General features: G+C 50.3%; 1 protein-coding gene across 5 annotated transcripts in view; it reads left to right on the forward strand.

The window, feature by feature from the left end:
• PKM (pyruvate kinase, muscle) overlaps positions 1-13,416 on the forward strand; it is a 41,583-nt gene that overhangs the window by 240 nt on the left and 27,927 nt on the right. For 4 of the 5 annotated variants that reach the window (XM_014959794.1, XM_014959792.1, XM_014959793.1 and 1 more), the window contains exons 1-7: positions 5,007-5,061; positions 5,261-5,430; positions 5,819-5,910; positions 8,916-9,047; positions 9,266-9,452; positions 10,259-10,529; positions 11,104-11,254. In XM_014959794.1, coding sequence (XP_014815280.1) covers positions 5,021-5,061; positions 5,261-5,430; positions 5,819-5,910; positions 8,916-9,047; positions 9,266-9,452; positions 10,259-10,529; positions 11,104-11,254 — 1,044 coding nt within the window. In that variant the 5' untranslated portion in view covers positions 5,007-5,020. Of the gene's footprint in view, positions 1-5,006; positions 5,062-5,260; positions 5,431-5,818; positions 5,911-8,915; positions 9,048-9,265; positions 9,453-10,258; positions 10,530-11,103; positions 11,255-13,416 lie in introns of those variants that run through there. The other variant, XM_014959795.1, reaches the window with a different exon arrangement.

Below are 13,416 nucleotides of genomic sequence, written 5' to 3' on the forward strand. Positions count from 1 at the left end.
GGGGGGTGCCGCTCGGTGAGAGCCGGGTAGCGGAAAAGGGGCGCGGTGCAGCGGTTGCGCCATCCCGGAGCCCGGCTGGGAGGGTGAGTCAGGCGGGGAGGCCTCGCCGGTGGGTGTGTGTGAGTGTGTGTGTCCCTCGCCGTGCCGGCCCTCATGGTGCCTCTCATGGGCTGGTGATGCTGCAGCCTCCTCTACCCATCCCCCGGCGGAGGAGAAGGAGGAGGAGGCCCCTTCGGAATTAATCTCCTGCCGTAATTACGCCGGTCCCGACACGCCCGATTGAATGGGACGGTCCCTCGAACTGTGGAAAAAAAAACGTGTTTAAACCCTCTCGGCTGAGCATGAATGGGGCTTTTGTCGGCGGACAATGGCAGCCTCCCCACTGTCTCCTCAGATTAATTAGGAGTGGTCGGCAACCTCTGAAAACCGGCTTTGTTCCGATAAGGCGGGTAGTTATCGGGGGGGCCCCCAGGTTAAGCAGAAAATCAGTGTTTCACGGGGTTTTTTTGTGATGTTAATGGCTTGACTTTTCGGCCGCCGCTTATTCCCCCGGGAAAGGCTGCTGCTTATCCTGACTTGCCTTAGCCCAAAAACTGGGTGGCAAAAAGGTTTCTTTGATTACTTGGACACCTCCAGGGAAACTTCAAGCCCCGTTCTGCAACCAGCAGTGCTTAATTAAAAAATAAAATAAAAATGCTGTCCCAGGCATATAACTTTTTGCCCCGCATCCCGTCGATAAAGCAGAATTTAGAGTAATTTAGGGGAGTTAAGATTTTGGTGGCCTAATGGATCTTGCTGATGGCGGGTTTTGCTGATGCCAGCTCTTTTCCAAGCCATCACCAGGTTGAGGAAGGCCTCCTCTGCCCAGCAGGAAGCTCTGCTCCCAGCCACGTGTGTGCACCGGGGACTTTTGCCTGCCAAACCCTGGCGAGAAACTTAACTTTCACTAGATAACGAGCTCGCAGAGGCTGCGGTGCTGCCCGTGACCCTGTTGCTCGAGTTTTTCTTCCCCGCCCGCTTCTTTACCCACCCCAAAGTCGTAAATTTTACAAAGAAAACTTAATTTCTTGGCCTTAACTGGGGTGATCTCAACCAGGGTTAATTCCCTTTCCGCGTGCTGAGCTGATAATTGAATTTGATGCCGACAGAAGGTTTCCCAGGCTGCTGGACCACGTGCTCGCCCTTTATCTGCCGGGGCCGGTGCTGCTGCAGCGGGCGGTGATGGATGGCACGTACCCCATGGGGCTGCAGTACCGTGTGGCTGCCGCCCACAGCCCGGCGCGCAGCAAATCCCCGGCCCGGAGATGGGGATGCAGCTGTGAGGGATCTGTACATCCACCCAGAGTTAGTAAAATTTAACTCTAAATAATAATAATTGCAAAAAAAAAAAAAATCGACCCAAACTTTCTTTTATAATGAAAAAAAAAAAAGACTTTTGCAGCTCCCTTGAAGGCAGAGGGGTGGTTTCTGCTGGTGTGGGGCCAGGCTGAGAGGCTCCTTGTCCTCTGGTGGAGCAACATGTCCGCAAGGTTAAGGCGGTAGGTGTGCCCGCACTGCAAATACCCTCCAGATAAGGCTTTCTATCGCCAAATACCTGATGCTCGTCACCTCTACTACCTTGATTTTTTTTTTTTTTTTTTTTTTTTGGTTAAGCCTCCTGTGTGCCCCTGCCCTCCAGGGAGGACAGGCTCAGCTAAGGCAAGGCTAATCCGTCTGCAGGCAGAGGTGTTACCCGGTGCCTGACCTTCCTGGCCCCTATAACTCCTTTGCTGAAAAGCCATGGTGGAGTGGTGGGTTTTTCCTCCTGCATCTTGCTGCCGGGGCACAGTGTAAGCCATCTGGGAGCAGGTGGTGGCTTCTGGGTGCCATCCAGCCCTGCAGAAAGGAGATGGCATTTTGGGGTGGCCATCTTGTACTTACGTAACGGCATGATGCCACCTCCTGCAGCAGCCACCCATGGGGGAACGTGTTGTCCTCCCTCTCTGCAAGAGGAGTCGACGGGCTGCATTAACAGCCTGCTTTGCTGCAGAGATGCATTTTTTTTTTTGTTGTTGTTGCTGTTGTTGAGCCCCCTTGGCTTCTGGAACGAACAAAGCTGATGTTTTTCTAGGCTTTTTTTGGGAATCTGTAGGCCTGCCCGGTTTCATAACCCTGCCCTTCTCAAATATAAATGCTAACTCAAACCATTTCTGCCTCTGGCCAGCGACACTGGGCATGAGCAGCCTTGTTCTGCAGCGTGATGAGGTTGTGTAAGCCAGGCTGACCCATGCAGAGGTAATAAAACCTGAGCTGCCGTGAGCCTGCAACTTTTACAGGCAGTAAAACATCTTTGTCTGGTGCGGCAGTGGTTAATGCCGGTCCTGGCTGGGGATAGTCCCTTCCAGGCCCCCCTCGCTGCAGTTTCCACTTCCCTTTGTCGCCGATAACAGCAGAGGCTTGGCCCGGGGTGGGAATTGCCGGGGTGGGGATTGCTGCTGCCTCTTCTTTCACCTTCCCGGAGGGCAGATCCGGAGGGGCCGTGGATTTAAGGTCTCTCAGCCGACCGCAGGATGAGCTGGCTGGACTTAGTCACCTCGCTACTACATAACCGGTTGTCCTGACCTCAAACGGCTCTTTCTAGAATCTTCAAGAGCTGGGGAGTTACCAGATACCTTCGGATGCCCCGCCTGAGGCACAGGCAGCCCAAGTAATAAAACTGGGCATTTACTCGTTATGCCCTGAGGAAGGAATTTGGATTTATTCAGTGCTGGAAACATTCAGGCTTTGTCAGGAATCACTTACACCCCCCCCTCCCTCCCTTGCTCAGCCCAGACTGAGTGCTCAGTGTCTCTGGGTGTCCTTGAAGTCCTTGCTCTTCTGTTTGATTTTTAAAAAAGCAAGCCTGGGGTAGTGGGAAATGCCAGACATTCCTGTTATATTTAGAAGACTGGTCCTTCCAGTAGAATTCAGTCTGTGCTTTGTAGATAGGTGGTAGTGGGAGGCAGGAGACAGTAAAATAAGTGAAGCTGTTGGTGGCAGGGCACGGTGCTGGGGGCAGATGGGTATTTGGGGTACTTTTTGGCTGCTGCGTTTCTGCTCTCGTCCCTGGACAAGGTCATGGTGACTTGTTAATTTTTCTGAGGCTCACTGAACTGCTGGAAAATCTTACGAAGGGGATTCTGGTGGGGAACTTGACTCTTCTTTCCCTTTATATATTTAGAAAGACTTTAGGGGGTTTAAAATTATATTTGCAAAGGACTTGAGTGGGTGGGGGGTTTCCATGAGATAGGGAGAGCTCACCTGCCTGTCTTTAAGAACTTCCAAGTCATGCTGCGGGTGCAGTGTCCGCCTCGAGATCCCGTTGTTTCTTATCCCTCTCATTCCCAGAAGCTGCGCAGACCCGCTTGCCCGTCTTTGTGTGGAGGTGCTTTCCCAGCAAAGGTTTATTTTTTTTGGCATCGGGAGAAGCCGACGCTGCTCCGCAAGTGTCAGAGGATGCGACAGCAAGTGTTAGAGGGCTAAAACACAGTGTTTCAGGGTTGACCAGTCAGTTTTCCTATAATAGTGGGACTTTGTCGGGCTTTTTATGTGGGCAGACCTTCTTGTACCGACTCCGGTGAATCAGCAGCTTCTGGCAGGGCTGAGGGAAAGGAGGCTTTGCCAGGACAAATTATGGGTTGGTGGTTTTTTTTTTTTTTTTCCTCTGCTGGCCTAACTCCTTTACGCCGCATGGGGAGCCAGGCGGTGGTGAGTCAGGGCTGCCTGCAAGAGGATCCGCACGATCTGCACGTACGTGGGGATGGTCTGCAGAGCAGAAGTGGCCAAGGGGAGGAGCGTCGGGGCGAACAGAGCCTCTGCAGCACAGGGCAGGCACATGGCAACCTGGCAGGGGATCTCCCTTGCCTATATCTTAAAAGCATGGCTTCATTCTGGTCAGCCTCGCTAGCTAGGATGAAGCTTTTGGGTTTATTAGTTCCTCTGTATCGAAGCCGAATGCACTGAGCAGCTGGTGTCTGCAGCTAACACCATTTTGTGATTTATTGGGGTTATTTTATTGTCTGCTTGGGGCAGGCAGAACAACCCCCCTGCTCTATCCCTGCCTTTAGCTGAGCAGCAGCCCCTCTTTCCACAAATGCCATCTCACAAAAAAGTGAGATGCCGAGGGAGCAGCCTGCTTGTAACATCCCTTGCCTGCCCAGGGCATGAAGTTTGAACTCAAATCCGCTATTTGAAGTTTGACTAGTGATCTGCCCGTGCTGGTAGCCACCTTACATCACTCTTTTACTGGAAGCTTTTTGAATGTTGGCAATCTAGCCTGGGCAGGTCGAAGAGGACAAACGGCTTTTAGTTGCAACTGCTATTTGAAAATGAAATTATTGCTGTGCAGCCCGAGATGTGTGATTAGAAATGCCCCGGGGGCACCAGTGCTGCTGGGAAATGAGTGTCCTCCCGTCCCAGCAGGCTGTTAAGCTTCAGTTCAGCTTCCTCTTGGGATTGCAGGCTGTTGCTGCTGTTGTGGGGATGATCTAGTCCTGTAGAGGCAAGCAGCCTGAGTTCCGAGAGGTGTTTTTATCCAAACTTTTTTTTTTTTTAATTTAAAATAACTGGTTTTAGACTTTGTGGTGGTTTTCTGCTGCCCTGGGTGAGGTGGAATGCAGGGCACAGGGGAGACCCATACAACTTCTGCTTGTAGAGGGACCTTGAGTATATTAAATAGATCTTCAGTCTTTGATATATTCTCTGCCAAGGTGTTGTGTTCAATCAGCTCAAGCCTACTTGCTCGTAGAGGCTTACAGGATGAGTTTAAAGCTTAGGTGGACTTTGTGGTGATGAGGGGTGTCTCAGCAGCAGATTGCCCGTGTCAGTGTATCTGCAGTCACGCTAGCGCCGACCTGCCCCGGTCCCCGGTTGCGGTGGGAAACGCAGCGGAGGCCAGTAGGAGAAATGGCTGGAGAGTTGGGAGGGAGGAGGCAGGATCTCTGCCTGCGCACTCAAGTGCTTGAATTTTGTTGCGTTGTGTAGCTCCAAGGGAAGACTGGCAATGAAGAGAAGCTATGAAGGGAACATCTGCATAGATGGCAGGTGAGCTCTGGGTGGTGTACGTGGGGGATGACATGTCTTGCCTGTACCTTAAGACTCTCAACTAGGAACATAAAGATAGTCTGACCCACTAGCAGCTTTCTTGTTACCTCCATATTCATCACGTGGGTGTGTTGGTGTCTCTGCTCGATGAGCAAGTCTGAGTGATTTCTAAACCTGGCACCGCTTTCGTCTCTTCCAGACACAGGGTTCCAGTGACGATGTCGAAGCACCACGATGCAGGGACAGCTTTCATCCAGACCCAGCAGCTGCACGCTGCCATGGCAGACACCTTCCTGGAGCACATGTGCCGCTTGGACATCGACTCGGAGCCAACCATTGCAAGAAACACTGGCATCATCTGCACCATCGGTAGGTGATGGCTAGATAGAAGAGAGAATTGCAGCTGTGAAGCTCTGCATTGGTGAAACTTGTTAGGGAAATTGTGGGAAGGCTTCAGCTTTCATCCCTTGCCAGGGCTGCCCTTGTCTGTTGAAAGAACGTGGCTTTCCCATGTCTGCCTAACCTGTGTTACTGCTGGGAGCAAATCCAGTAGCTGGGGAAATGGGAACTGGTCAGGTTCTGCTGCACTCCTCAAGGCAAGTTAAAACAATCATTGCTGCTGTAGGGATGAGCTGCTTCAGCGCTGAGCAAGCCTGTATCCATTATGCCTTTTCTCCCCCACATGAAACAGCCTGATGTGTGTGGGTTATCTCATTATTTTTACAAAGTTAATATTCAAACTGTTTCCTCCTCCTAGGCCCAGCCTCCCGCTCGGTGGAGAAGCTGAAGGAAATGATTAAATCTGGAATGAATGTTGCCCGCCTCAACTTCTCTCATGGCACCCACGAGGTAAGGGTGGGATCTGAGCTGATAAGGCCCCAGCGGGCTTATCTGCAGACCCTCTCTGTGTGTCTGCTGACCCTCTCCCTCATGGAGGAGGGAAATCCAGCTTCGTCCACACTGGCCTTGGTGTGGGAAGGTGAAACATAGCTCTGCTTTTGGGGAAGGCAAGCTAGTTGTACATATTGAGCTGATAACATTTAAGTGTGCTCTCTGAGCCCTTTGGAAAGCAGTTCCCATCGGTTCCACGCCCTTCTCTGTACCAGGGAGCCAGGTAAATGGTATTTGGCACTTGGGTGCCAACTCTTCTTGCCGTGATATGCCTTGGTTCTGCCGTTCACTGCACCAAGCTGCTGCTTCTCAGTTCATAGCAGAAGCCAAAAACATTTATTCCCATTTTGCAGCGCGCCTCTGTGGGAGAGCAACCTATCAGTTGTCCCATCTCGCTGCTTGTTTTGTTGCTGGGGGTTCTGCAAACAGGCGATCAATGAATAACCTTGTCTCAGAAGAGAACTGTTAGTGATTTGAAGTAATTACTGTGCATAATTGAAAGAATTGGACTCTGGGGTTTGCTTGGCTAACCACCTGCTCCGGTTGGGTTTCTGGTAGTCAGGAGGTTCGCACCATGCTACCGGGGAGGTGCTGCTTAAAGGAATAAGGTCAAAAGAAATCAACACTGTTGGTGGCAGACGAGCTCTTACTGATATAAATAGATGAGATCCTCAGCGGTAGTGGAGGAGCTGAGGATCCCATTCCAGGTTGCCTAGAATGCCACCCTGAGCCTTCCTGCTGAGGGTTTGTGTTTTTTTTTTCACTTTGGCTGCCCTCCAGCTTTCAAAATGTCAGCCGGTAGCCGGTAGCAGCTGTAGGTGGCTTTACTTAGTGAACCGTGAGCCTCGCAGTGCGTAACAGCTTGGCCTCTCACCCTCGTGGCATTTAAAGGCCACAGGGCGCAGCCAGAATCAGAAGGTCTGATGGTTAACTGCAGAGAACCGTCAGACCTTGACTAAATACCCAGGGATGGCATTGGCAAAATCCACCTGAAAAAAGAGTAGTGTGGAGATAAGTAGCCAAATGATGCGGCTTGGTGGCTCAGCAGGGAGCTGGCCGGGCCAAAACTGGGAATTTTCACACCATTACTGCCCAGCAGAGCTGCTGCTGTGGTTTGCCTACTTGTTAGCTGAGGTTGAGGACGGGGACTGTGGCTTTCTGCCTTGGGTAAGGTCTAATTGTACGTTTCATACGGATGAGGTTGGATTACAGCGGAGGCTGGTCTTGCTGTCATCTGTTGTTGAGTTTTGGCTGTCAGCTGTAGCCAGTCCCCTCCTGCTTCCTCCAAAATACTCCCCATTTTCAGTGAAGCCCCACGGGGTTTTCATTTGTAAGCACTTTGGTTCTTGCATCCACCACCCTAAAGCATTCATCAAGGCTTCAACGTCAACAGAAGTGCCCTGGCACCTGGCTGCAGCACTTTTATGTAGAAAGAAAATGGCTTTTACTTCCAGCTCTGCCTGCATTCCTGTTCTGCATACGTAACTCTGCAGGAAATTGGACTCCCTAGGAGCCAGTTAGTCACCAGTATCAAACTAAAAAGGATATAAATCCCAGGTGACTGGGACCAGATAAACGTAATAACACTGTTCAGGCAAGTTTCCTGTACTACACCCATTCAAGCTGGCACGCTTGATCAGTAAATCCATTTTTTCCTGCTCTGGAGAGTTATCAGTTGTGGTGTACCTCTGGCCGAGGGCACGCACACGAACTTTAGCACAGGTTTTCCTGGCCCCACCTTCCTGGCACTGGGTTACAGTCCCTGTGGTGCCACAGTCGGCGTGTGGGGCTCGTGTCGAGGCGGGTGGGTGGCGTGGGGTGAGCCCTGTGTTTCCAGGTGAGTCAGGTCAATCGCTGCTCGTCCGGGGCACGGAGAGGGGAAAGGGTATTTCTTATCTGCAAAAGTCAGTCAAGTGTTACACAACTTGCGAAGTTATCTCTTAATGTTGTTTGAGCAAGTAAAGTAAACTGATCTGCTGGTCACCTGAAGCTCATTTGAGGTAGTTGGGGTGGGAGATTCCCTGCAGAACTCTGTCCTGAAATTGGCAGCATTCACAAAATGCCCTTGTACAGGAGTACGTTGTGCTGAAGTCTCAAACTTCGCTCTGTGATTGTTTTGGCTCTTGAAATAGAATGTAAATATTTAGGTGGATAACCTGCTCTTAGAAAATTCTTTATCTTTAGGGGAAATTTAAGCCAAAGAGCTATAAAAAAGCCTTCCTGTCTGCACTCGCCTGTGGGACTGATAAGAGGGGTCAGGCTGGAAGTCTGTGGGTCAGTTGGCTGTGTGGAGAACAGCATCCTCCCGTGCTCTGCAGGGAGAACAGCCATGGGTGGCAGTCACTTAGCTGTGACATTATTCTGGGACTCAGGAGTCTTTCCGTGCCACACTGAACAGCAAAGCTTTCAAGCCTTCCTGTCTGCACTCGCCTGTGGGACTGATAAGAGGGGTCAGGCTGGAAGTCTGTGTGGAGAACAGCATCCTCCCGTGCTCTGTGGGGAGAACAGCCATGGGTGGCAGTCACTTAGCTGTGACATTATTCTGGGACTCAGGAGTCTTTCCGTGCCACACTGAACAGCAAAGCTTTCAGAAACATCCTTCCTAAAGGCCTGCTGGTCGGTGGGCCATCTTCAAAGGGCATGTGTGTGTCCTGATGCAAAATCACTTCAGTGAGTGCGTGGGCTGTCTCCTCCAGTTGTCTTTCTGGGCTTAGAACTGGGGACACCAAAGGCATAGCCAGTCAACTGCCAGGCTCTGCTTTTGTGCAGGGAAGGCTCTCGTATCCTCACACTCTGCTCTTCTGGAAGCTCAGTCTGAGTTAAGTTCTCAAGTTAGAACTGAAATTGAACATGATGTGAGAGCGGAGCTGTCAGCCTGGGCAGCGTTTGGGAGCATAGTGGTCTTTTTTTATAAGCTATGGAGTAGAAATGGACTGAATGTTTTCATCTCTCTCCCTTGCCAGTATCATGAGGGCACAATCAAGAACGTGCGAGAAGCTACAGAGAGCTTTGCCTCTGATCCCATCACCTACCGACCTGTGGCTATTGCACTGGATACCAAGGGACCTGAAATTAGAACTGGACTCATTAAGGGAGTAAGTCACTATTTTTTATTTTTTTTTTCCTCCCACTTCTTTTACTGCATGAGACTAGATATTGTGTTATGCCTGTGGTCTTTTCCAAACAAAAAAATGTCTCTGGGAAATGAGATTACAAACCAACTACCAAAAGGTTTGGTGAACTGCTGCAGGCTGGGAGGTGGTTGTGTGCTGGTTTTTACTGGTTTTGCTGAAGCGTGTGTTTCGATGCACAGAGTGGCACAGCAGAAGTGGAGCTGAAGAAGGGGGCAGCCCTCAAAGTGACCCTGGACGATGCCTTCATGGAGAACTGCGATGAGAACACGCTGTGGGTGGACTACAAGAATCTCACCAAGGTTGTAGAAGTTGGCAGCAAAATCTATGTGGATGACGGTCTGATTTCCTTGCTGGTTAAGGAGAAAGGTGTGTAACAACCGTTCTGGCTGTGATTATTTGTTTTTTTTCTCAGAACATACTTGAGCTTTCCCTTCAGTAACAATGTTTTAACTTGCAGTTGTGTATCAAAGAGAGGAGGATGTGGTTTTTAATGCCTTAGTGAGTCTTTGAGCGAAACTTTCTCTGTTTCAAGGGTAGCAAGTTTCCAAAAACTACCTTCAGCTGGATTTCACTAGACTGTCATTTAAAACCCTTCTTCAAAGGTGAATGCATACCAGTGTTCATGATCAAAGCCTGTTCAGCCAGACAAATTCATACTTTTAGTGTACTATTTAACTAGCTTTACAGCTTAGACCCTGAGTTTTGTGGGTAGAGACAGAACTAGCTTTAACTGGTAATGTAGGGGTAAGGTTAGTCCCACAATACTTCCTTTATAGCGCTGCCTAAACCACTCTAGCCTCAAGGTATGCCTCTAATTCCAGAGTATGTTGGGAGACGGAGGTGAGGCTTTTTGGGGGGGCTCAGTTTGGTTGTGACAGGGCTCCTGTGTACACCCTGGAAGCTTTTTTGGGGGAGGCAGTCCCAGCCTCCTGTGCGGAACAAATGGCATCTTGTCCAAGGACAGCGTAGATGTGGTTTTAAACTGGTCTGTTGTGCTCCCATGGGTAAATTGCAAGCTTGTGTCTTGCATAAATACAATAGAGATAAAAGTGATGCCCTTTTATCGCGTGCAGTCGCTGTGGGTGCTGCTGTGCCGGGGCTGGGAGCGGTGTGGGAGCTGGCAGCGGGGACATTTCTGGTAAACACTGACCATGGGAACACATTTGTTTCAGGCAAGGACTATGTCATGACGGAGATCGAGAACGGTGGCATGCTGGGCAGCAAGAAGGGAGTCAACCTGCCCGGTGCCGCAGTCGACCTGCCTGCGGTCTCTGAAAAGGACATTCAGGACCTAAAATTCGGTGTGGAGCAGAACGTGGATATGGTGTTTGCTTCCTTCATCCGCAAAGCTGCTGATGTCCACGCTGTCAGGAAGGTGCTAGGGGAAAAGGGAAAGAACATCAAGATCATCAGCAAGATCGAGAACCATGAGGGTGTGCGCAGGTGAGCTTTGTGAAGGTGTTTGTCACCTTGTATCAAGGGGAAAACACAGCCCCTTTGTGTTGTAGCCAGGACTCCTGGTCTCTGGCTTGCCAGCAGTGGCAGAGTTACTGGTCCAGTAACAGGGTAGTAGTGCAAGCTGTCAGTGCTGTGTGTGTGCAGTACGAGCAGAGGGTTGTGTAACTGCCACACGCTCTGTGGCACACAACTCTCCTTGAATACCTGAACAAAAATCTGTGATGGTCTTTGTAGCCAGTGTGAGTTCAAACTTGTCCAACTGGTCATGGTGGATGCAGTTTGGTGAGCTAACACACGGGAATCGCCATGTCTGTGACAAACCATCAGACTGAAATATCACAGATCAACTCAGGCTCCTCTCCAACTGTCTCTGTATTGCTTTAGAAAACTTCAGGCAGCACTTTACGTGCTATGACCCAGTCTTGTGTTTCTTCCTCCTGCCTTGGCATTGGAGGGGATCGCTCCAGAGCGATGCTCCCTTTCAGAGCAGGAGGACAGAACAGACAGGAAGGTGCTTTGTGGAACAAATGGGGTAACAAACTTCTTCTCTTGCTGTCAGGTTTGATGAGATCATGGAGGCCAGCGATGGCATTATGGTGGCCCGTGGTGACCTGGGAATTGAGATCCCTGCTGAAAAAGTCTTCCTTGCCCAGAAGATGATGATTGGACGTTGCAACAGGGCTGGCAAACCCATCATCTGTGCCACTCAGGTACTCCAAACTCAATGCTGGCTCGTAACTGCCAGAGCCTGGCAGGGTGTGGGCTGTCACAGCTTGATGGCCTTCACTAGAGTGTGAGATACCAAGAGCAAAGAGGTTTTGCTCATAGCTGAATAGCTCATCATGGGGCACTTTAAAGATGTGTTATAGGACTTCTTGTGTGGCTGATAAAGGCTTTACCCCTCAAAACTTCATGAGTGTGAGCCTTTTGGGCTGACAAAACAAATTCTGGGGGAAAAACATGGCTTATGCTTTGCCTTGGCATCTTGTAGCAGCACATTTGTGTCTAACAGGAGGAAAAGATCCATCTCCTCATTTTTCTGGGAGCTGCTGGTGAGGTAGGGAGAGCTGACATTCAGCTTTGCTGGTTCCAGTAGGGATTATGTGCAGACAGTCCTCAGGCACTGGGGGGACTGGTTTCCTGGCTGTGTTTGCTCTGTGCACAGGCTGTGGCAGCAAAAACTTTCTCTAGACAGACACGGTTCTGCATTTACAGTGACATGTGCTGCTTCCTCTTCCTGGATTGTGACTAAACCGCTGCCTCAGGCGGTGTTTGAGGAGGAAATGAATGATGTTTGCCCAGTGGTGAGCTGCAGTGGGGAGGAAGTTGAGCACCTGGGGAAGATAAGAGCTGGCCAGGCTTTGGTGTGTGGAGATCTACCAGCCTCTAGGAGAAATGGGTAGGAAGAGCTAACTTAATGGAGAACTACTCTTGTTTTCTGCTCTATTCAGAGCAGGTGCTTAGGAGTGGTGTTGTTAGCTGTTCTGATTTTACTTGCCTGCACATATTATATAAAGAGTTTGAAATCTTCTCTTGGATGCAGATGAATTTAGTTGGTGCAGACCTTGCTGTTTGCCTGTTTCTAGATAAAAAAACCCAAACCCCTAGATGCTAATTTGGGAACATGTGGCTGGATTTGAGCTTTCCATAAAGATGTCTAATGCAGTACTCTGCTCCAAAGAGCTCCAAGTTCACTGGGCTGAAAAGTTAAATTGGAATGTGTGTGAGCTGACACAGGAACAACCACAAAACCATGGATGGATGAAAGGCAAAGAACAAATTGAATCCCGATACCTCGTGGATCAGGGGATCTCTGAAGCAGCACTTGGGCTGAGACACACAAGTAGGGGATGCAGGTGCTGCAGAGCGAGAGAGTCCTTGTTAGTGAGGGAGTGAGAGCTCAGACTTGCTGTTCTCACCTTCAAGGGTTCAAACAGCCAGAGTTTTCTGCTGTGTTTGGATCTTCTCCAGCAGCAGGGCAGGAATCTCGGGGATGTTCGATAAGGTGCTGCCCCCGAGTCCATCACAGGCCTGTGTTATCTGAGTGCGGATGTTGTACTTGTCAAGCACATAATACTAAACAACAATTAGTGTGATACCTGTGTTTTCCAGCACCCCATGTGCAGGTCACTTGAGTGTGTTTACAATCCTCCCACCCGATTGCCTGTTATTTTCTCACAGAAAGTCAGACTGTTGTGTCTGTGATGTTGTCTGTGTTAAATATCCCTGGGAAAGGAGTCAATGTAGAAGATACAAAATGAAACGGGTTGGTTTTATCACTGGTAGGTGGGTTCAATTTAAAGCTGGTTAGGGACCAAGCCCCTCTCTGTACTGTACCCATGGGAGAAGGCTTCTCCCAGAGTTTAGAATCCTAGAATTGCCCAGGCCGGAAGGGACCTCCAAAGGCCATCTAGTCCGACCCCCCCGCAGTCAGCAGGGACACCCCCAACTAGACCAGGTTGCCCAGGGCCTCGTCGAGCCTCTCCTTGAATATCTCCAGGGAAGGGGCCTCAACCACCTCCCTGGGCAACCTGTTCCAGTGCTCCACCACCCTCACAGTGAAGAACCCTCTCCTCATCTCCAGTCTAAATCTGTTCCCCTCCAGCTTGAAGCCATTGCCCCTCGTTCTGTCACTGCAGGCCTTTCTAAACAGGCTCTCCCCAGCCTTCCTGTAGCCCCCCTCAGGTACTGGAAGGCTGCTATTAGGTCTCCCTGGAGCCTCCTCTTCTCCAGGCTGAACAACCCCAGTTCCTTCAGCCTGTCCTTGTAGCAGAGGTGCTCCATCCCCTTGATCATCCTTGTGGCCCTCCTCTGGACCCTCTCCATCAGGTCCATGTCCTTCTTATATTGAGGGCTCCAGACCTGCACACAA

Source organism: Calidris pugnax, unplaced genomic scaffold, assembly GCF_001431845.1.
Source record: "Calidris pugnax isolate Ruff unplaced genomic scaffold, ASM143184v1 scaffold491, whole genome shotgun sequence".
In the NCBI taxonomy this organism is placed as follows: Eukaryota; Metazoa; Chordata; class Aves; order Charadriiformes; family Scolopacidae; genus Calidris; species Calidris pugnax.